The sequence below is a fragment of the Gigantopelta aegis genome, chromosome 6, assembly GCF_016097555.1.
Source record: "Gigantopelta aegis isolate Gae_Host chromosome 6, Gae_host_genome, whole genome shotgun sequence".
Lineage (NCBI taxonomy): Eukaryota > Metazoa > Mollusca > Gastropoda > Neomphalida > Peltospiridae > Gigantopelta > Gigantopelta aegis.
The window spans coordinates 66,503,997-66,527,205 of NC_054704.1; the positions used below are offsets into that span (position 1 = coordinate 66,503,997).

The 23,209-nt window shown below is 33.6% G+C and overlaps 1 protein-coding gene across 5 annotated transcripts in view; it reads left to right on the forward strand.

Annotated features, from left to right (window-relative positions):
* The window catches only part of LOC121374130 (trafficking protein particle complex subunit 11-like), a 50,798-nt gene extending 27,823 nt beyond the window's left edge, over positions 1-22,975 (forward strand). For all 5 annotated transcript variants that reach the window (XM_041501075.1, XM_041501078.1, XM_041501074.1 and 2 more), the window contains exons 11-32: positions 402-492; positions 923-1,002; positions 1,544-1,622; positions 1,931-1,985; positions 2,212-2,357; positions 3,075-3,136; positions 3,656-3,782; positions 4,180-4,252; positions 9,446-9,503; positions 10,247-10,405; positions 11,253-11,434; positions 11,952-12,077; positions 12,782-12,834; positions 13,463-13,554; positions 14,241-14,300; positions 14,702-14,827; positions 15,669-15,776; positions 16,358-16,409; positions 17,118-17,223; positions 17,589-17,820; positions 19,900-20,067; positions 21,712-22,975. In XM_041501075.1, the coding sequence (XP_041357009.1) occupies positions 402-492; positions 923-1,002; positions 1,544-1,622; positions 1,931-1,985; positions 2,212-2,357; positions 3,075-3,136; positions 3,656-3,782; positions 4,180-4,252; positions 9,446-9,503; positions 10,247-10,405; positions 11,253-11,434; positions 11,952-12,077; positions 12,782-12,834; positions 13,463-13,554; positions 14,241-14,300; positions 14,702-14,827; positions 15,669-15,776; positions 16,358-16,409; positions 17,118-17,223; positions 17,589-17,820; positions 19,900-20,067; positions 21,712-21,744 (2,268 nt within the window). In that variant the 3' untranslated portion in view covers positions 21,745-22,975. The remainder of the gene's footprint in view (positions 1-401; positions 493-922; positions 1,003-1,543; positions 1,623-1,930; positions 1,986-2,211; positions 2,358-3,074; positions 3,137-3,655; positions 3,783-4,179; positions 4,253-9,445; positions 9,504-10,246; positions 10,406-11,252; positions 11,435-11,951; positions 12,078-12,781; positions 12,835-13,462; positions 13,555-14,240; positions 14,301-14,701; positions 14,828-15,668; positions 15,777-16,357; positions 16,410-17,117; positions 17,224-17,588; positions 17,821-19,899; positions 20,068-21,711) is intronic.
* The last annotated feature ends 234 nt before the right edge of the window (positions 22,976-23,209 follow it).

A 23,209-nucleotide genomic window follows, 5' to 3' on the forward strand; every position in this document is an offset into this window, starting at 1 on the left:
GGTTTCTTAATAATGATAACATTATTTTCAGTAATTGTTTTCTTACTTTAAACTGAGCTCTCATCTAAGAGTATTAACACATACACACACACACACACACACACACAGTCACACACACAGTCACACACACATACACACAGTCACGCACACACACACACACATGCATGTGCAAACACACATATTGCAGTGGTGTGGTTCAGACATCCTGATAGCCAATCAAATTGTTTTAATCTTCCATACAGTCACATGTCCATTTCTTCCTTCTTTCTCTGAATATTATCCGTTATAAACAATTACCAATTTCTTGCTTTTCGCAGAATGTGAAAACAAGACTATTTTAAAGTTAACATTTTTGGAATGTGAATTGTGCATTAATAGTTACATATGATTGTTTGTTATAGCCGTCTGTTGATGAACCGCAACACGACATGGTGGAGAGACTGGCCAAGTTAGAATACTATGGACAGAGACCATGGAGACAGGGCCACCAGAGTTAGTACAGTGTTTTCACTTGAGCCGGAAGTAAAACAAAATTTCAAATTTTCTTAGGGGTCCTTCACAATTATACAACATATTCACAGTCTTACAAACCATATGCTTGGTGTGGGTTCGATGCCAGCATACATGTTTAGATGAACGAAAATGACAATAGAAATAGTGTTGCAAAAAGCTACATTTTGTGATGGCCCCTTAAAATATAATTACTTACATATTAGCTATAAATATATACTGCCACTCTTAACTTTCAATTCAAAAACTATATAATTCGCATTTGATAATTGTTCAAACATGTGGTATTTACTGTTTTATCAGTTATTCTAAGATATTTTACCATGGACAGAATATTGGAGATTTCTTCGAATGTTAACATATTTTGTTTCATTACTTCATTGCTGTATGTATACATAATGATTACTTCCAGGTATTGACCCCCCAGATGCTCAGAAGGAAAAGGAAGGAATCGCTGCTCTGCAATATCTAGAAACTCAAGTGGATCACTCTGTAACGTTACACAATATATTTGTTAGCTGAACCCAGCTAATGATTACTAGTTTCATCAGTTTGGTCAGAAAATCTTAGCTAAGTTTCAAGCAGACAGACAAAAATGTAAAAATAAAAAACAGTTAAAGCTCTTAATTAAGATTTGTATTTACTTGACTTTTGAAATAGCTTTTTGATGATTTAATATTGAAATATATTTGCCAAATTCAACTTATAATTTGTATTTGGTCAGTTGTGTGACTGCTTAAACTCTGGTATATGCATATTAGTTACCAATGTTGGGAGCATTTTTCTTTAAAAGTAGGTAACTGCCTTAAATGCTGAACATAATTTTGACTTCAAGTATTGATTTATATAAGAATTGTTCATCCTTTTTTGTTAATTTATTGATGTATAACCGTCACAAATTGTATGAAATCCCCGTAGCATAGCATAGTGATTCCATTAACATACCTTCTTGAGCACAATAATGTAAATTGCATATAAAAGTCTGTAGATGCACTGTTATTTGTATGATAATTGAATGTTGCCTGTGTTTCAGTGGATCATCATCCCTCTGCTGAGCAGCGCTGTGGCTCAGTTCAAGAAGTACAAGTCTCCCAGAATGAAGAGAAGTTTGAGTAAGTAAATACTCAAATATCCATATCGCTAATGTCACACACACATAAGTATAAACAAGGTGTCTTATTATAAAACAAATTTCAATTAGGACTCTAGGATAATACTCGCCATACAGATTGATTTTCATTAGAATGTTAGACCTGAGACACACATTTAGTTAATCATTTGTTTGCATTATTTTATTTTTTTAGAATCTGCATAGAGAAATGTAATTATTTTAGAAATATTTATGTTCACATTAATATGATTATTTTTGTGTTATTTGTGTTTCCTTATTAAAATATAATGTTTTACATAATTATTGCAGTGGTTCATATGGGAGAGGAATATTTTCATGCCAAAGACTATGGAAAAGCATTGATGTAAGTTAAATAATATACTCTTTGTTGTATCCTATTTGTTAATTAAAATTTGAACATTAATGTCCAATATATTTTTAAAAATTGAAATATATTTGTCATATAATTTCAAGTGATAAATTAAGAGTGAGGGGTATTGCCCTAGTTTAGTTAATATGTTTTTGTTTAAGAATGTTTTATAATGATTATGTAGATAGTTAACAAGTTGCGATGTGTTTATTTCTTGCAGGTTGCTGAACAAAGTGATGTGGGATTATCGTATTGAGCGCTGGTGGCCACTTCTCACATCAATTCTCAATCTCTCTCTAAAATGTGCATACCTCACAGGAAAGGTACAGGATTATGTCACAAACTCCCTTGAACTCATTGGACAGTGTATCTTTTCAAGTGTTTGTTTTATTTTTAAATATTTAAGAAGGAATATGTTTGTATATTTTGTTGTTATACATGGGACATTACAGCTATTAATGGTGTTAATGTATAAGATAAATTGGTCTGAGAGTATTTCCATCATGAAATATCAAACAAAATTCATAATCGGATTGTTGATATGTTATTTTATCCCACAATCACTGTATACATTGGCAAGATATGACTAGATAAATCTCTATAGGTCACGTGACATAAGCCCAATTCGACTCAAGTATTTCAGACTAGATTTACAATAAACATACTCTTTAAATCATTTGTTTAAGTACAGTTAAATACAAATAACTTTTAGTTCTGCAATAAATATACAAAATTTGTATATTTATGAATTAGTTCAGGTCCAATGTCAAATGAAACTCGGCAGAGTCTCATTGCATTCGGCATTCGAACCTTCACAGGATAAAGCCGATATCTTAAGACAGTAACCAGTTATTCCCTATATACAGCCAGGAACTAGTGAACGTTACTGCAAATTATTTGTGCCTTTGTCTTTGACTTGCAAGCTGTTTATCAGGTTTAAACACTTATGACAAACTTATGGGTACGTCCAAGACAGTATTCCATGTGTAATGTTGAAGAAATAATTACCTCTACTAGTCGTAATGTGTTTTCATTCATTTGTTCGCTGGTGTGTGATACGAAATGTACCTTAACACTTGATAGATTGTCAGAGTAGCACGGACGAGAAAACACGGAGACAGACGAACATGATCAAGGTTCTGTCAGTGAGTACCACTGTTGTTTGAGTCCACTGGCTTACTTTTATTGTAATATAATTTATTAAATAGCATTTTGTTCATAAAAGTGTTGCAGTTTATGTCGGGGTACAAGTAATTTCAAAGACTCATAAAAATTAGTCTGCATTTTGTTTCTATGAAATGATTACAGGAACATAAAGTTTTTATTTGAATATCTCCACTTGATAGTACTAACACTGTGTTTCACCATTATAGTGTATAACATTTTTAAATATACCTCCATGTGATATTACTGACACTGATTCATTAGATTAATATACATTCTAAAATCTTATCTCCACTTGATAGTACTGACACTTTGTTTCACCACTATAGTGTAAAACATTTTTAAATATACCTCCATGTGATATTACTGACACTGTGGTTCATTAGATTAATATACATTCTAAAATTATATCTCCACTTGATAGTACTGATACTGTGTTTTACCAGAATAATATTGTTTATTTTAATACATCTAGTTACATTACTAACTGTTTTCTCCAGAATGACATTCCGGAGCCCGAACCTGGCCTTCTGCCTGCCAGTGTGGACACAGCTCCCAACGAGTGGCTGAAATCACAAAAAGAACCCATCATCTTCACTGTAGAGATGCAGAGTTTGGTGCCCTTTGGTAAGCAGTAAAACAAATTCATCAATGATTCATGTCCGTGTATATCGGTGGGCCTTTCAAACTTTACTCTGCAGATCTTTTAAACTTTCCGTCTGCACACTTTAAAAACATCTGATTGGTCAAACAGTGCTTCCTTTTTTTGCATTCACAACCTAATGAACTTCAAGCATATTAAGCCTTTTATATGTATGCTGTAAATTAAATTCTGTTTGTAGGAAAGGGCATATGAATATCCCATTCTGTTATTTGCTAGGAATAGCCTTTGTGTGAGCAGTGGGTTGTATCCCCAACTCTCTAGGCTATGTTTTTAATTAACATTATGTTAGATATAATACCAAATAGACATAGTTTTTAATGTGCTGAGATGTCAATTAGCTTTGATTTTGTCTGTTTGTAGTTGAATGCAAGGCGAGGTTTGTGGATGACACTGTATCAGCAGACAGTAAAATCACGTTGGAGGTCTGCCTCAGGTAAGATTGGAACACGAACAGCTGAACACTATTCATGGAAGAAGCGAGCGCATGGTCTGACAATCTGTCACTATTTGTGTAACTATGTATATGTGTTTATGTGATTCACGACTTTACATATGTTTATATACCACAATATTTAATATAGCTGTTAGCTACGTACTAATAATCAATAATATTTTCATGTAGCAAAATACCTATACTATTAGGCTATGATCTTACATGTAGTTTCAATATGTTTTTAAAGGTCGGGGAAGGGGATATCGTGACCTTTGACTATAGGTTTCTTTTTTCTCACTCGTTTAGATTTTTCTTTTGACTTTTGTTTCTCTTTCCACTGCTTAGAAATTTATATTTTGATTGTCCTTTCTCTAGCTTTGCTTTATATATTTTCACACCAAGAACTAACGATAATCTATTTCATCCTTGATGTCGATTTTTTTGGGGGGGGGGGGGGGGGGGGGGGGGGGACTTACTGTAAAAAATGCTCGAATTAAAGACCTGCCAATTCCTAGCAAGTTAAAAACACAAATCTACAAATTAAAGACTAAATATGTCTCAACAGTATTATATTTATACATAGTGTGTGCCCGTATAACAAATTACATAATCTTGAGAAGAACTCATCATGGCATGTCTGCAAATAATAACGCTTAACTGTCAGGGGCTCGGGGACAAGGAGAAACGAAGAGATGTATTAAATTACTTAAAAAGTAAATCATTTAGCATTTACTGCTTACAAGATACACACTTCACGTCAGACTTAGAGCCATATATAGAGACGCAGTGGGGGTTTAAATGCATATTTAGTTCTTATACTGGAAACACCCGAGGTGTGGCTATAATGTTCAATAACAATTTCGAATATAAGATACATGGTATAAGAAAAGATAACTCGGGAAACTATATCATAATCGATTTAACAATAGAATTACCCTTGTGAATATATATGGACTAAATGCAGATAACGATAATTTTTATCAATATATTTTAGATCATATTGAAGAATTCCAAAATGAAAAATATATAATTTGTGCAGATTTTAATTTAGTACTAAATCAAGATCTGGATACTAAAAAACTATAAACACATAAATCATCCAAAATGCCGGAATGTTTTTTATCGAAAACATGGAAGCATTTGATTTAAAAGACCCATTTAGAGAATTATACCCTAATCTCCATAGATATACATGGAAGAAGAAAACACCTTTAAAACAAGCTAGATTGGATTTCTTCTTAATATCCAATAATCTCATGTCTATGGTGGAAAAAGTAACAATTGAAAATAGTTACCGTTCGGATCATGCAGGAGTAGTTTTAAGGATAAACATATGTCAAATAGTAAGAGGTAAAGGGCTGTGGAAATTCAATAACTCTTTGCTTTTAAACAAAGAATATGTTAAATTAGTTAAAGAAACCATTATAAAAGTAACCCGCCAATACGCTGTACCAGTGTATAATTTGGACAATATAGATTCAATATCCAAAGAAGAAATACATCTTATGATAAATAATCAACTCTTCTTAGAAACATTACTTATGGAAATAAGGGGCGAAAGTATATCTTTTTCTGTGTATAAGAAGAAAAAAAGTACCGAATTAGAACAAAATATATGCGATGAAATTAAATCTTTAGAGGAGAACGAAAATACAATTGACTGGGAAAAAATCGAAAGTAAAAAGTCTGAATTATTAGAATTGCGAAAAGAAAAACTCAAAGGTCATTATATTAGGTCACGGTCAAAGTGGATAGAAGAGGGCGAAAAGCCAACTAAGTATTTCTGCAATTTAGAATCTCAGAATTATTTTAGCAAATTAATATCAAAAATTAAGTTGGACAATGGAACAGAGGTTACGGATCAGAAAGAAATCTTAAAAGAAACAAAGACGTTTTACCAAAATCTTTACTCTGCACCATCTTGGCAAAATGATGATGACATTATTGAAAAACTATCTCACTTTAGTTTCAATAAACTAACTGATGAAGAAGCTGGAGAATTTGAAGGTGAAATAAAATATTCTGAAGTTTTAGCATTTCTTAAAACAATGAAAAATGACAAGAGCCCCGGATTGGATGGATTTACAGCCGAATTCTTTAAATTCTTTTGGATCGATATAGGACATTATGTAGTTAGATCTATTAATTATAGCTATACCATTAAAGAAATGTCTCATGTACAAAAGCTAGGCATTATAACATGTATCCCAAAACCAAATAAACCAAAAGAATACTTACAAAATTGGGGACCTTTAACTCTTTTAAACTGTACTTATAAAATGGCATCGGGGTGTATTGCAAACAGAATTAAAAGTGTTTTGGACAAATTGATAGATAAAGACCAAACTGGTTTCATAAAAGGAAGATATATTGGAGAAAATACTAGATTAATTTATGACATCATGTCATACACTGAAGAACATGATATTCCTGGATTGCTGTTATTAATCGACTTTGAAAAAGCCTTCGATTCTTTATCTTGGTCCTTTATATATAAAGTGTTAGATATATTTAATTTCAAATCATCTATTAAAAACTGGATAAAAACATTTTACAATAACTCCCTCTCTAGTGTCATACAAAATGGATTTTTATCTGAATCTTTTAAATTAGAAAGAGGTTGTAGACAAGGTGATCCTTTATCACCTTATATATTTATTATATGTGCTGAAATACTTGCAATTATAATAAAAAACTCGAGTAATATCAATGGTATCAGTATAGATGGTGAACAGTATTTAATTTCACAATATGCAGACGATACAAGTTTCATTCTTGACGGTTCTCCGAAGTCCCTGTACAATACACTTTTGGTTTTAGACTACTATGCATATATATCAGGCCTAAAAATAAACTTTTCCAAATCTAAAGCTATTTGGATAGGAACGAAAAAGTTATCTACGGATGTATTCCATCATACGAGATGGAAGTTAGAATGGGGTCAAACTCATTTTAACCTGCTTGGTATCAACTTTTCAGTGAACATGGAACATATAATCGAACTGAATTATGATTCAAAAATATCAGAAGTACAAAAATTTATGAGAGTATGGTCTTGCAGAAGATTGACGGTTTTAGGAAGAATAACAGTATTGAAAACGTTAATAATGCCAAAGTTAACTCACCTATTAATAGCTTTACCGAATCCAAATGAAATTCTAATAAAACATATAAATACATTATTTTTTAAATTTATCTGGCAGAGTAAAACTGAAAAATTGAAACGAAATTTAATAATGCAAGATTATGAAAGGGGTGGTATTAAAATTATAAACATAAATCATTTTATAACAGCATTGAAATGTACATGGATTCAAAGAATGTTTTTAAATAACTCAAAGTGGATCACTTTGTTTAAGTCAGTTACAAACATATTGTTAACAGACATGATTAAACAAACAAGGTGATTATTTCCTAACGCGCAAAATAGAACATATTCGCAATAGGTTTTGGAGAGAAACACTGTCCAGCTGGATAGATATACAAAAAGTTCAAGACCCACAAAGTGTGGATGATATATTAAGTATTAATATCTGGAATAACAGCAAAATATGTATATGTTTATATACAAACATTATATCAATAATGGTATCACATTTATTAATGATTTATTAAACGAACAAGGTGATGTTTTAACATACGAACAGTTTATAACAAAATATCATATAAATACAAATTTCTTGGAATATGCGTCAATAACAAATGCTGTTAAATCATTTATAAACAAATTAGAAAACATAAACGATGACACTTTCACAAATCTTAAAAATCCTGTTTTCCCGTTTAAGATAAAACATTTATTAAAAGACAAAAGCGGTTGTAAACATATGTATGATATGTTAAATTCACAAACTGTCATTCCAAAAGCACAATTGAAATATGCAAATGAAGGATACATGTATGATACAAAGAAATGGGAAAAGTATTATGTTATTCCTTTTCGATGTTTAAAAGATGCAACATTATCATGGTTTCAGTATAGAATAGTACACAGAATCTTAACTACTAATACATTTTTGTATATGATACATTACGTGGATTCTAATGCTTGCGACTTCTGCAAAGCTTCATGTGAAACGTTACAACATCTTTTCTTTGACTGTAACAAGGTTAACCACATTTGGGAATCAATACGAGAATGGATATTGACTGAAACAGGAATTGACATTATTTTTAGTCAAGATATTGTTATGTTTGGTATGATTAATAACGAAAATAGTAACTTTGTAAATTGGTTGATTATCAACATTAAATATTATATCTACTGTATGAAAGTACAGAAAAAATTATTAAATATCAATGGAGTTAAAAACATTTTGCGAAACAAGTTTGAAAAAGAAAGATTTATTTTATATAAGAATTGCAATTACAAAATTTTTAATCAACAATGGACACCATGGCTTAATCTCTTTGACTGAAACGTATTTCCTAACAATAGCTTGTTTCGAATTCCAGGTCTTTTTCGTTTCGCGCTAATATAGATTTACACACACACACACACACACACACACACACACACCCCATGTATTTATTTATTTTATTTGTTTATTTATTTATTTGTTTTGTTTTGTTTTGTTCGTTTGTTTGCTTATTTATTTATTTATTTATCAATTTATTATTATGTGTTTTAACCATTTATATCGTCTTTCTTCTTCTCCTATATTTCCCAGTCCTTTCCATTATATGCATCATAGCAATTTGTTTAGTTTTTTTACCAATCTTTAATTTATACAGAAACATTACAAATGCATTTATGTATCAAACTGTTATATATGACTATATAACATTATTATACAACAAATTAGATATATGTACTTGTATATAAATTATATTACTTTGATGTAAGGCCATGAATTCAAGGCTCCCCAACCTTGACATGGTCAGAATGGACTGGGGAAAATAAATATTTATAAAAAAAAAAAAAAAAGAAAAGAAAAAAAAAGAAGAAGATTGGAACAGTGAACCATTAGAATTTGCTTTGAAAATAGAACTAAGCTCATTGTAAAATTGTAAAAACTTTAGTTTTATGTGACTAAAATGTGTATTGCATAATAATTATATAGATACCTATTTTCATTTGTTACTCTATGTATAGTAATAGAAGTCATAATCTTTCATGTTATAGTGCAAAGTGTAGTAAATATAAGTATATTAAGCTAGGACATTATTTCACCGAGTCTGTTTTTGTTTCAGAGTTGCTTGTCCTTTACCCATACAGTTTTCCAAGTTATCGGTTTTGTTTAACAATCAGGTAAGATATTTGCCATATTTTAGCGGATTTACGTAGTAGAATAGCCTAACCAATTTCTTACATTAATTTTACAGTTGAACGTGACACATAGCTTTCTATTTTTGTCCTTTGTTGTGAAAGACTAAGGACTGAAATAGATTACAATTTATACAGTTTACAAATAATTTAACAGTAAAAATATACATCTGAGGATTATTATTTCATATTAAAACGTTTTCAATAAATTTGAAAAATCAAGTAATTGGGTATTATGTTTTTGCATCAGTAAGAATGTTTTTGAACTGACTTTGATGGCGTAGAGTTTAAACCATTAGACTTGAGGCTGGATAGGGTCTGGGTTTGTATCTTAGTACCGACTGTTCGCCAGTGTGAGTGATCATTAACCCACTGTTCTGGCTAGACAGTCTAGATAGCAGCTGAGGTGTCAGTGCCCAGGACAGTGTGCTTGAATCATAATTGGATGTAAGTACAGAAATAAGGTAAAGGGTCTGTCCTGTCTATATCGTTCAGTGAAATCGAGTTTGGACTATTACAGACGTTAAGATGACAAGAAATACATTCTATATTCAGACACTAATATTCTAAACAAGAAAATTTATTTAATATGTAGTTCAATTATTAAAAATACTATTAGTCAGACATTTGTTACAATAGCAGCTAACTCGGGACAGCATCTTTGAAATGAAATATGTGCTGTTTTTAGAAGTGGAATGTTTTTACAAATGATTTGTTTTGTGTTCCAGAGTTACAACCACCACTGTGAGATGATCGATACGAGGGGTATGAACGCTGCCTCTGAGGGCCCCGCAGATAGTGGCGACCTCTACCTGGTACCTGGCAAACTGAAGGTCTACACGTTGACGTTCCTGCCACTGAAAGAAGACGTGGGAGCCCAGATTGAGGTAGACACATCCTAATTCATAATTAAGTGAAACAAAATGAACAAAAAACTAATTTAAAATGTATATTTTAACATTTGTTTGGAAAGAAAAGGAATATTTGTTTCACGACATCTTGTCACATTTTAAACTCCAGCTATTGGTGTCTAACAGTAAGCTACATCTCTCCCTGTTACAAGACTTGGTACATAGTCTTAATTTATTAGCAAACATTCAGTTAATATTTTTAATGCATTTCACTTGATGGTTTTTTTTTTTTAAACAGTATATAACTATTTAATTCTGATGGGCATACATTGATATCAAATGCTATGTATTTCACAGATGTCTTTTTAAATGTTAAAAACAATTCCTTGGTCATGTTGACCACCTGCCCTTGTTTCTCCTAGATGGGGGTAGGCACAGTGTAACAGGGAATCTCTGAATAAAAAAAATAAAAAAATGTTATGTATTTAAACCTGACGTTAATATGTATTTTTCGGGTGGGTGGGGGGGTGGGGTCAGAGGGTACTGCAGGTTAAATTACGAACACTGAAATCTTGACATATATGGATATAGCCTGCATGATATCATAATTTTTAAACAGATAATAGTAATGGAACTACTATAAAATTATAAAATTCAGAGTCATATTTCAAAACCAAGTTCCAACTAGTCATGGGCAGTCGGTTTTATTGTAATTTACATACCCTCAGATTGTATTTTGGCAGAAAGCCTGTTTATTTTAAATGTGTTATTTGATTGTAATGACAATTTGATATGAAGTTTTATGTTTTAACAACTGTTTTGCTCTTTAATTCCGACACTTAAAAAAAATAACACTGTCCTGAAGTATACCAGTTTGTTTCAGATCTCGTCTGTTGCTCTGGAGCTGGGTTCCCAGTCTAAGTGTTGTGCCGTGTTGCGGTGGCTCGGTGGGGGAGGGGATGCGCTGTCGTCACCACCAGGCCAGCAGCTAGTGCTTGGCAAGAAACCCATCCTGGCAGACGACAAAGTAGAATGGGAAGAGTTCAATGTTAGTTCTGTCATCAGGTACTGGTCTCAATGCTTCATAGTTTGTAATCTCAGAATCAATCGAAATAGAATTGTAGATTTACAACATTTTAGTTCATTAGTGATAATGGATCTTGTTAATAAAAAAAAAAACATTCACAGTTTTTGTCATAAAAGTTCTTCAGTTCTTAATTGATTTTTGTTTATTAATTGTTCCATATTATATAAATTTTGCTTTGTTTTATGTTAGGTTATGAGATTAATTCAAACTATTAAGATATTTGTCTACAGTTTACTATTTATTATGGAAAGTAAAGTAAAGTGTGTTTTATTTAACGACGCCACTAGAGCACATTGATTTTTTATCTTATCATCGGCTATTGGACGTCAAACATATGTAGACCGATGGCCTGCCACGACGCCACCGAGGCCGGTATATTTATTATGGAATTTAAAAACTTTACCTGTTACAGTGAGAGTAGTCATTATTGTTGTAAAGAGTAACCTGACTGACATAAATATGTTTTAATTTGACTGACATGTTTAATTTGATCAGGGTTGTTCCTCGACAGGCCAAACTAGACTTGACAGTTGACCACAAGGCTCCCAGTTTGCTAAATGAGTTTTACGAAGTGACCATTACCATTGTAAACAAAGAAGAAAAAACTACTTCAGGTGTCAGGTATGCCACGTTTGCCATTTGTAATTATTTCAACATAATTTTAAGCAAAACAAATTCAGTTCGCTATATTTGTGTTGTGTGTAAAAATGAGTCCAGCATTTTCTAATGATGCACTTCTGGAAGGACTTACTTCTTCTTCTTTCTTCGTCGTACACTCAGACAGAGACCCCAGTGGCTCGAACAAAAGCTGCTGTATTCCATAGGTTCTCCTAGGGGCCAAAGAGTTTCTCCTTCAGGGGTTCATCTGAAGGCCAGACTGCTTTTCTCTGGTTCTGGTGGGTGGGACAGTGTTACAGGAAATGTTCCACAGTCATGGATGCTGTACCACACTGGCAGGTTCCACTGTGTCCCACTCGGAATTTGGTATACATGTGGTAGTTGAGTCTACAGTGGTCTGTTCTCAGTCGAAGGACTTACTGATCATGTTATTTTTCTTGAAATTTACACATTTAGAAGACCGTTCTATTTTGCACTATATTGTCATTTTTTATCTGTAATGGTCTCTGTAGCTGCAAATTGAGATTATTCTGTTACAGATATGTTTGATAGAGTTGGTGTTCAACAAAATAACATTTTACTCATGCTGTTTTCATGAACTGAGCAAAAAATTAGTTACATGTTATTTCACATGAGTGACACCGTGTTATATTGTTTGTTATTTTGTATTGAGAGTTCAATATATTTTGTTGGCCATTTTATTTCAGTCTGTCAATTAAACAGCCGGATTCTGAAGAAGCATCAGCCCAGGACCAAACAAGTAAGTAATAAGTGAAGTATTTAGATTTGTCTTATTTATGACATTGTTATAGTTGTGATGTTATACAATACCCTTCTTAGTGGTCTCTCCAGTATTCAGGAAAAGGATGGAGGGAATCGGTAGAGCTGGTTCCACTTATAGGAAGGGATGGTACCTAAGATTTGCAGGGTACAAGTACTTCGAAAATGTCTTGTAAACAACGATGAACCTGATTACTCTGGTAGTTCAAGACGATGGCATGACTTGTGATTTTGGATGGTGGCCTAAATAAACGGATGGCGGATATTACTATCGCTGCCAATGGATGGCAGGCGTATTGGAAATTAGTCTTAAGAGATGGCAGGCCCGCCATTGCTTATGACATGTAGCTAGACCCCTGCCTTCGTAATCATCTGTAATAAACCAGTTCATAAAGCAAAAGTTGATGTTTTAAGGCAGTATCAAGGCCATTTTAAAGTTTTTGTTATTATTACATTAAATCTGGCTCATTACTATTACTGTTACAATATCATTTGATCTATTTTCAGTTAAAACCCTGAGTTTGTAATAATATATTTCCAAAAAGAATATTACCATAAGGATTGTAGAATATTAAAATAATGTTCCTGAATTTTCATTTTATGTTCAGCACATCTGAGTCTTGATACACCAACGTATGGAAACAATGTTGTGTCTAACTTGACTGGAATTGCACTTGGGCAGCTTGAACCAGGACAAAAGGTGATGATTTATCAATGTGTTATAATATTACATGTTATTTTACATATTGCTGTCTTAATATACATCCATACATTTCATTTAAACTTATTTCGTGCTTATATCCAATTAAGGTTCAAGCATGCTGTCCTGGGCACACACCTTAGCTATCTGGGCTGTCTGTCCAGGACAGTGGGTTAGTTGGTTAGTGGTTAGTGAGAGAGAAGAGGGTGTAATGTTCTTACACCTACCCATTGAGCTCTTAAGAACTCGCTCTCGGACCCGGGACCGGGCTGCGAACCCTGTACCTACCAGCCTGTAGTCTGATGGCTTACCCAGTGCGCCACTGAGGCCGGTTACCTGCATACATTGTACCTCATGATTTTGTTGATGGTAGCAATAGTATTAGCAATCATAATATATGGTAGTCTAATCTGGATGTGGTTCTGAGTTACCTGGATTAAGTGTACAAATGTATAGTCAAGTTTGCTATTTTATATGTTTTTCTTGAAGGTGATTGATATACCTGTAATGTTCTCTGTGTAATGCTAAGAAATAAAAGAGGTTTCAGTACACCTTTAGCTTACTAGTAGACAATGACCATATGAATGACTTGTAGCCATTTCTGTACTTGTTTTCTGTATATTCTTATGTGTGGATTATGTTTGATGTATCAGTCATCACGTGTATTATGAATGTTTTTTCTTTAGGTCGTCAAGCATGTTTACCTGAAATGTTTACAGTCAGGAATCAGAACACTATTCGTAAAGGTATTATCGCTAATTAACTTTAGTTATTATTAACTACATGTACGTTTTAGATTTTCACATTATAGAGTTAAATTATTTTAAAACATATTGCAGCAGCCAAATTTCTGAATTTGTAAAGATTTTGAAAAAAAAAGAGGTTTTTATTTGGGGGGGGGGGGGGGGGTGTCTACGACACAAGTACATAAAAAAATGTTTTTGATGATTCATATTATTGTTATGTTGTGTTATTGTGAAATAGTAATAAATGCTCTTAAACTTCCTGAAAACAAATTGCTTTGTTCATTTTGCTTTTGATTATTAATCAGTTATGTTATTCTCGTTCTTGTTCTTCAATAAAAGGATCAACCTTTTTTGTTTTATGTCTCCTTGTAGTTATTTTTTTTTGACTGGTTCTGTTACAGGTTTATTACAACGTTGATGTATCGGTGAAAAACCAACCAATCACATGCGTCTGTGAGAAGGAGGAAGTTCTGACGATTACCACCATCACTCCGTTTGAAGTTTCTATCAAGCTGCAATCCATGAAGGTAAAAATCTTAGTCTTACTGGACATCACGGGCTTCGAAATAAGTTGATTACTTTGAGGTTCCATTCAGGTTACCAGTCAATCACTGCATGTTAACAAAATTCTCAAACAAATGACATTTTGTTTGTATCTTCCTTGTTTCACTTTTAATTGTCAGTCAAACTTGCACCTATATTTTTGTGCACAAATACTAATAAATATTTGGTCATTGTCTTTTTTTGTGTTTTTTTCAAACACAACCACATCTTATCCCATCATACAGTTTGCAAAAGTTTAGGATTTAAACATTGGCCAACCATGTAAGTAATATAAAATGAGATCAGTGATATGAATCAATAACAAAGATAAAAGATATACATGTCTGTGAAGGGATTCCATGGCACAAATATTGGGAATTATCAACTGCAAACATTTGTCATAACCTATTAGTTACCAGGTTTTTAATTTGTGGTGATTTGTACCTTGTTTGCCAGATACAGTGTAACCCATCTAAATAGGACACCCTTGGGACCAAGACAAATGTCCGGTTTTAAGAGGGATCCGGTTTAGAGACGTTAAGTTCTGTCTTGGTTTTTAAAAAGGGACTCTGTAAAACATCCGGTGTTGACGGGAATACCGGTTTATAGAGGGTCCATTCTTGAGAGGTTCCACTATACTGCTTATTTTTATGCATGTATCACAGAAGTGTTTTTCAGTCAATTTATCCAAATCAGAGCTCATTTAAACAGATTCATTTTGTTTGTAGGGGTGTTGATGGGGTTTTTTTTATAGTTGCCTTCTGAAAAATGACATAATATATAGTAAAGAAACTTTTTATTAAGAATGTTTTGTTTATTTGTCAGTTTGAGCCGATTGATGCCGCTCATGCTGAGGAACCGTTTCTACTGATGCCCGAGATTGGATGTACATCACCATGGCCTGTTGAGATCAAAACAAGTAACATCCAGCTGGTACGTGCCGATTACTCTCCGGCCATAGGGCAGGATTAAACTAATTTATCTGTGTTTGGTTATAAAATATGCACTAGACAGTGGAGTGAAATCTTTTATTTCTAGATCTGTCAACTAATACGTGTTTGGATCTTGATTTTTGAAAATATATCTAGTTATTAATGTAGTTTGAGTATTTTGAGATATAAAATAATATGATGATATTATGATACAGTCATGTATCTTGTTATTAATCTTTTGGGGGTGGGATTTAGCTCAGTGGGTTGAGTGCTCGCTTGAGGTGCTTGCGTCGCAGGATTGAACCGCCTCGGTGGATCCATTCAGCTGATTGTTATTTTTCTCGTTCCAATCAGTACACCACAACTGGTCAAAGGCTGTGGTATGTGCTTTCCTGTCATTGGGAACTTGTTATTAAAGTGTGTTTACTATTTTTACAATATAAAATAGCATGATAAGATGAAATAACAATTAACATGATGATATTATGATACAAGTTCTATATCTTTTAATTAAAGAGGTTTTACTATTTTTAGAATATAATAGAGCATGATATGATGAAATTTCTGTATTTGTCCTTTCAGACAGATGTTGTGAGAACATCCTGTGACAGATTTGTATCACAGATTGAAGGCAGTAAGTAGTATTTATTACCCATATGGATAAAAATATCTTGGTACATGTACATATCAAAGTGATATGTCCCATTAGGACGGCAAGTGGGACGTAACACTTCGATGTCACACGATGACGTCATCGACTGGCGCATTGCGACCTTACAGGAATGTCAACCAAACGAGTTGAGTGATATGAATTAATAGGGTAATAAATAGGATATTAAACTCGCTACTATTTCATATCATGTTTATGTCTCTCGTGAAATAATTTTCATTGTCATTCGCTAAAGCTCGTCACAACTGAACATCATTTCACTCAGGACATAAATATGATACGAAATGGAAGCTTGTTTAATATCCTATAATTATGAGTATATGATTTTAACCAAACCTTAGGACGTATCAGCAGTTGAATGTTGAGCTTCTTAGTACATATGCGTCATATTTAATAGTCTATGTCTCTTCACTTGATAGTTTGTCTTGGGATTTACATATTTAGATATTATTGAATTACACAGGACCAAATTTACAAAAAGGTGCATTTATTTTACTAACTGTTAAATACTGTCAAAAGTATCTTGTGTGCACATGGCTATTAAAACATCTGTGTTTTTGTAAATTATTAAATACGTTCAGCTATTTTAGGAAATTTAAAGATGACTAGAAGATAAACACCTTTCCTAAATTCAGCCCAGCGTCTATTTCAGTTGTTTTCCCTCGTTTTCAGTATATCTGAAGAAGTCTGAATGTGCTGCCGAATGTCTTAGTTTGATAGCAATGGCATGTGTTCAGCCCTCACTTTCTCTCGGCACCTACACCGTCTTCTGGAGAAGGTAAGCAATATTCTCAAAACTGATTGTTATAGAAGAATCACCATCGGATCTGTTGGTTTAGTGGTTAAGGCATCAGACTAAAGGCTGGTAGGTACTGGGTTCGGACCCCGGTACCAGCTCCCACCCAAAGCGAGTTTAACTTGGTGTAAGGCCACTGTACCAACTTCTCTCTCACTAACTACTAACCCTCTGTCCTGGGCAGTGTGCTTGAACCTCAGTTGGATATAAGTACAATAATAAGTTGAAATGAATGAATGAATGAAGAATCACCATTAATGAAAGCATTTTAAACTTCTTTTAATTGCTTTACCTCTGACCTATATTGTGCTCCATCAGTAATTATGTTTTTGTCATCTAAATTACAGAAAATGTGAAGATGGTGTTTCTGATCTTCCATTTGTGATGACCTCCTTCCCACTACCCACAATTAATATTGAACACATTCCGATCTATGTGACCCTGGAGCTGCCAGCGTTTGGGAGCGTGAAGACACTGCTTCCTCTGTGTTATTCCATCAAGAACTGCACCCCGTATCTACAGGAGGTGGAGGTCACCATGGATGCTAGTGATAGCTTCATGTTTGCTGGCAATAAGCAGGTAAGAAGCTTTTTTATAATTCTTGGAATGAACTAGATATTTCACAACTTGATAATAACAGAGTTCTAAATAACAGTTTTGTCAATTTATTTTTATATCATAGATTTCAAACAACATAGTTCTATCAGATTACTACCTCACTCAATGTGTCACATTGGATATTTCAGATGGTCTCCCCCTGCAGTTTTCTTTAGATATCGATTCTAAATGTTGAAATACTATGAATTTAAAATATTATTGTTTACATTTCCGGCATTTTTTTTTTTATTTGTATTTGAAGTTATTTAATTAATTTATTTCTTTCCCTGATTAATCTACCAACAAATATCACTGATTTTTAGCAAAAAAAAATCAAAACATTTATTTAAGGTATAACATTTCATACAGTATATAATGTAAAAGAAAGGTTAATGAATGAAAAAAATATTTATTATTGATCGTAGGAATAATTTGTTTCATCAGTTGGAACTCATTTCACTTATTTCTGAATCCGAACATGAGCTGCAGTCATCATCTTCAAGACGGCTGGTACTTGGAATAAGTAACAGTACCATTCGACGTCGATGCTCAGCTCCACACGAAAGAACATTTTGGGCATTGTATCCAACAACGTTTACAAGGCGAAGTTTTCGTGCCCTTTCAACATTCCCAACCAATTTGACATCTTTAAACTGCTTTGTAGCAGATTCACTGTAAGCTTCATCTTTCTGATGCTTTCTCTTTTTGGCTTGGATGACTTGACTGTTGTGCCAGATGATGACTGAAGCAACTCTTCTTGGAATGCTGATCTTGAACTTTTATTGTCAACCCAGTTTGGAGCAGAACTTGTCCGTCATTTGCTGACAGTGACTTTTTCTCCAGTTTTGGAAACCTTGTAAGCTTTTTGAAAGTCCAAGTAGTCATAATGAATAGCTTCAAAAGGCTGCCCTGAAACACGAAGTACAGAACAATCATGTTTTTGTATCCAGTACTTCATTTCATATGTGATGGACTAAATCATTGGAGACAAAAGCTCTCTGTCAGCCTGTGTTGGATAAAGCCTGACATGATTTGTACGTTGAATCGAACTCCTCGATTGAAATGCACCACTGTGCATGAAGATTCAGCCCCATTGTGTGGGAAATGACATTACTATATGCAGAAACTGATGCAATAAGTCGCCAGATAATTTCATAACGATATTCTTCCGATTTTACTTCCGGCAGCCGAGTTGCTTGAAATCAGGACAGGTCACACATTTGCACATTCGACATTTGTCAGTTGGTGATGTTTGACTGTCATAGAAAGCATCGGGGAATGGTTTCATGCTGGTTGGGCCTGGATTAGCCTCAACTCATCCACAAACAGTCAAATTGTTTCCTCCACGCCCACTTTTTAAATGTGACTGACATTTCATTTTAGGCGGGTGTGTGTGTGTGTGTGTGTGTGTCCATAATTTTTTGCTTCTAAAATCTGAAGTGTATCTGGAAAAACATATATGTCACAAGGTTCCAATGAATTGTTTGTAGCTTGTTTGAAAAGGAAAAAGGTGCCCAGGTAATTTATAACGTCAATGCATCGGTAAAAATAGCACACTCATTGCAAATAAAAAAAAATTAAAAAATAAAAACTCTTGCCTGAAGAATAAAGGTTAAAATTTTAAATTTCACAGTCTTTTCATACATAAAATCGATTTCTAAAAAAAAAAAAAATGTAGGGTGAGACCGTGCAAAATATCCAATGTGGTGTGTGGCATTTACTGTCTGTTGTGTGGTCAGAATTCTGAAGTTCTGCACATTCAGATGCATCAGAAATAGCGCTATATTGACTCGAGTTCTAGTCTATCTTTATGGATATTTCCTGTTTTAACTTCACAGACTTTCACTCTATGGTAACTTTATTCAAATGAGTTACAGGTTTGTATATTAACTGAATTTAGTATCCATTTTTTACGGGTTAAAACTAGGGTCTGCACCTTCAAAAAATTATGTTCATCTCGAACTAGGATATCATTAAGAAATATGTATTTGTGATTGTACTCTGTAGGCCTATAAAATATTTAGACTGTTTTCTGATTTAATTTCATGTTTTTGATTTCAGGTACATTTCCGACTGCTGCCAGGCAGTGACTATCAGCTGTGGTACAATCTGTTTCCACTCATCGCGGGCCAAGTTGGTCTTCCAAAACTCCACGTTAACATGCTGCGATACCCTGGCACCATGGACGAAGTGGTTCAGAAAATGCTTCCAAACAGTATTTTTATCAAGGTATATCTGTAACAAATCACAAAAGCATTTAAAGGGCTATTCAACAGTTACATAATTCAACATTAAAGGGCCATTCAACAGTTGCATAATTCAACATTAAAGAGCCATTCAACAGTTGCTTAATTCAACATTAAAGAGCATTCAACAGTTGCATAATTCAACATTAAAGAGCCATTCAACAGTTGCATAATTCAACATTAAAGGGCCATTCAACAGTTGCATAATTCAACATTAAAGGGCCATTCAACAGTTGCATAATTCAACATTAAAGGGCCATTCAACAGTTGCATAACACAAATTTAGGCAATTTTTACTCCCTTCATAATGCAGGGCGGGACATAGCTCAGTGGTACAGAGCTCGCTTGCTGCACAGTCGGTCTGGGATCGGGCTATTTCTCGTTCACCACGACTGGTATATCAAAAGGCTGTGGTGCATATAAAAGAGCCTTTGCTGCTAATTAAAAAGAGAGCCCATGAAGTGGCGACAGCGGTTCCTCTCAATATCTGTGTGGTCTTAACTGTAAATAAAATGTGTTGAGTGCATTGTTAAATAAAACATTTCCTTTCCCTTCATAATGCTTTTTAACATATAATTTTCAATGCAAACATAATGCATTCCATAACTCCTCTTCCCCATTAAATATTGTTTAATTGTTAAACAGACCTTAAGTAACTCATTCCAAGCAAGGAAAGTGTGAATATGATTGTCACCCAGATGTGTTTGTGTGCGAGTATGGGTGTTACATAATGAATCACAATGTTGCTTTGATTTTTATGTATTTATTTATTGTAGGGGTGGGGTTTGTTAGTACTTGGTATATAAAGATCAGGGTGAAAATGACATTGGACACAAAAAATGAAGAAAACTTTGCATGAACACCACTAAAGCACATTGATTTATTAATTAATCATCAGTTATTGGATGTCAAACATTTGATAATTCTGGCCGGCTTCAATTTTCCATTAGCAGCAAGCGATCTTTTATATTCACTTTTTCACAGACATGGCAGCACATGCGGCATCCTTATATATACCATAAATTATAGTCATGGGATACTTGTTGGGACGAGAAATGTAATTTATTAAGTCAATGGGTTGCAAGATCTCATTAAATACGTTCTTTGAGTAACTAAATTTGGTTTCAACATTATAGCTATTTAACTGGTCAAGATTAGCCAGTAAATTCCTGTCTTGGACAGAGGAGCCGGTGTAACTCGACACCTGATGCCATGACAGACGTATGTTACAATAGCTTGCTCTGAATGTGCACATTATAACCTATGACCTGAACTGACCTGACCTGCCAGTAAATATTAATGTAGTTTGTTTGAAAAAGAAAGGAAATGGTTTATTTAACGACACACTCAACACATTTTATTTACGGTTATATGGCATCGAAATTATGGTTAAAGAACACAGAGATATTGAGGGAGGAAACCTGCTGTCGCCAATTCATGGGCTACTCTTTTCGATCAGCAGCAAGGGATCATTTATATGCACCATCCCATAGACAGAATAACACATACCTCGGCGAGGTAGTTTGTTTGAGTGAATAACAAACAGCCAATTCAGTTTAAACATAATTTCATAAATTTGAAGTTACATGTATGTCTGTTACAGGAGAGTTATAAATCTTTGTTTCAGCCTATTGGAAAGTCACTAGTGATGCCAGCATGACTATTCTATGGGAAATACGAATCTACTTGCTGAACCATTCCACTGCTTCAGAGAGCTCCGAAACATTTTCCAAATCACCAGGGTCGCTGTCTTTAATATTCGGTTCCTGTCACTCCAGTTTGAACAAGAACTTTAAGAAATAAACATTTTGTATTTTAATACATTCAATACTTAGTTTAGTTATTGGTAAGAACTGTGATATTTAGAATAATTGTGCTTATGTTGTAGAGATCAAGTTTTGTAATTATGACACATTTAAAATAAGATGGTTAAAAATCCATTATACATAGTGTATAGTGTCAATTTATTTATTTATTAGCTGGTTCTGTAAAGTTTAGATTCCCAAAAGACTTCATGAATGTTGTGTCGTCATAAGACAAGCTAAGACATGCGAGCTGTATGATGTTCAGAGTACTCACTCCACCATCACACATTGCTGTTTTGTCAAGAAATGTTAAGACACATTGCTGCATTTTACACATGTCAAACAACCTCAGAAACCCTGCCATCAGTATTTAGTGGAAAAAGTTCATATTAACTCATCGTTATGGATTTTAAGACTTTATATTAGTTTTCATGGAGGCATTAACAGTTTCCAGACATTTGTATCAACTAAGCAGTATACATGTTTATTATCCACATAGTTCAAGATATTCAGGGAAATATAATCAGTATGACCAACGTGTGTCATAATGATTTCACTTGCACCACGAATGACGTAATTTTGTGAAGCGACGTCATAACTTAATGTGGTTTCCTCAGTGTAAACGCTTATCAAAAATGATGTCAATAGTTACGTTTCAAGCGTTTTGACATGGTCCTAGCTTATTATTCATGAAAATAATATTTTGGATAATGTGGATAATAAAGAAATTATTACACTCACGTGTGCTCGGGTAATATAGTAATCCTGACACTCATTTCGTAAAATCAGTACGACACACAAGCTCATATAATAATCTCTATTTATGTACAATAAAAAGCAGTTGAGATTTGCCATGTGTTGATGATATATTTTCAGCTTTATTCTGTAGGTGTGATATTAAGAGTATGGTTGATTCTTCAGTTAGCTTCTTATGTTAGTTATACAGATTTTGAAAACCTCTCCCAAAATAATTCATTATGTTGGTAAAATTCAAATAATTGTGACGTGTTTAATGTTTTATATGTCCGGTTTCTCAATGGGGTTATTTCAACAACAATGGGAAGTGCAATAAAGTGTTGAATGATATTAGTTCTATGATTTGTTTATTCTAGGAATATTGGGACCTTAAAGGACCATCCTGATTTTAGATTAAAAGAGCCTTTTTAACAACTAAAGTAACATTAAATTAGTTTTCTTGTATAAGTACTATATTTCTAACTGTGCTAATGTTTGTAGAAACTCAAACTTCATTTTACTTTAAATACATTATTTTTCATACGTACAAAATTATTGGGAGGTAAAATCCAGTTAGGGCGATTA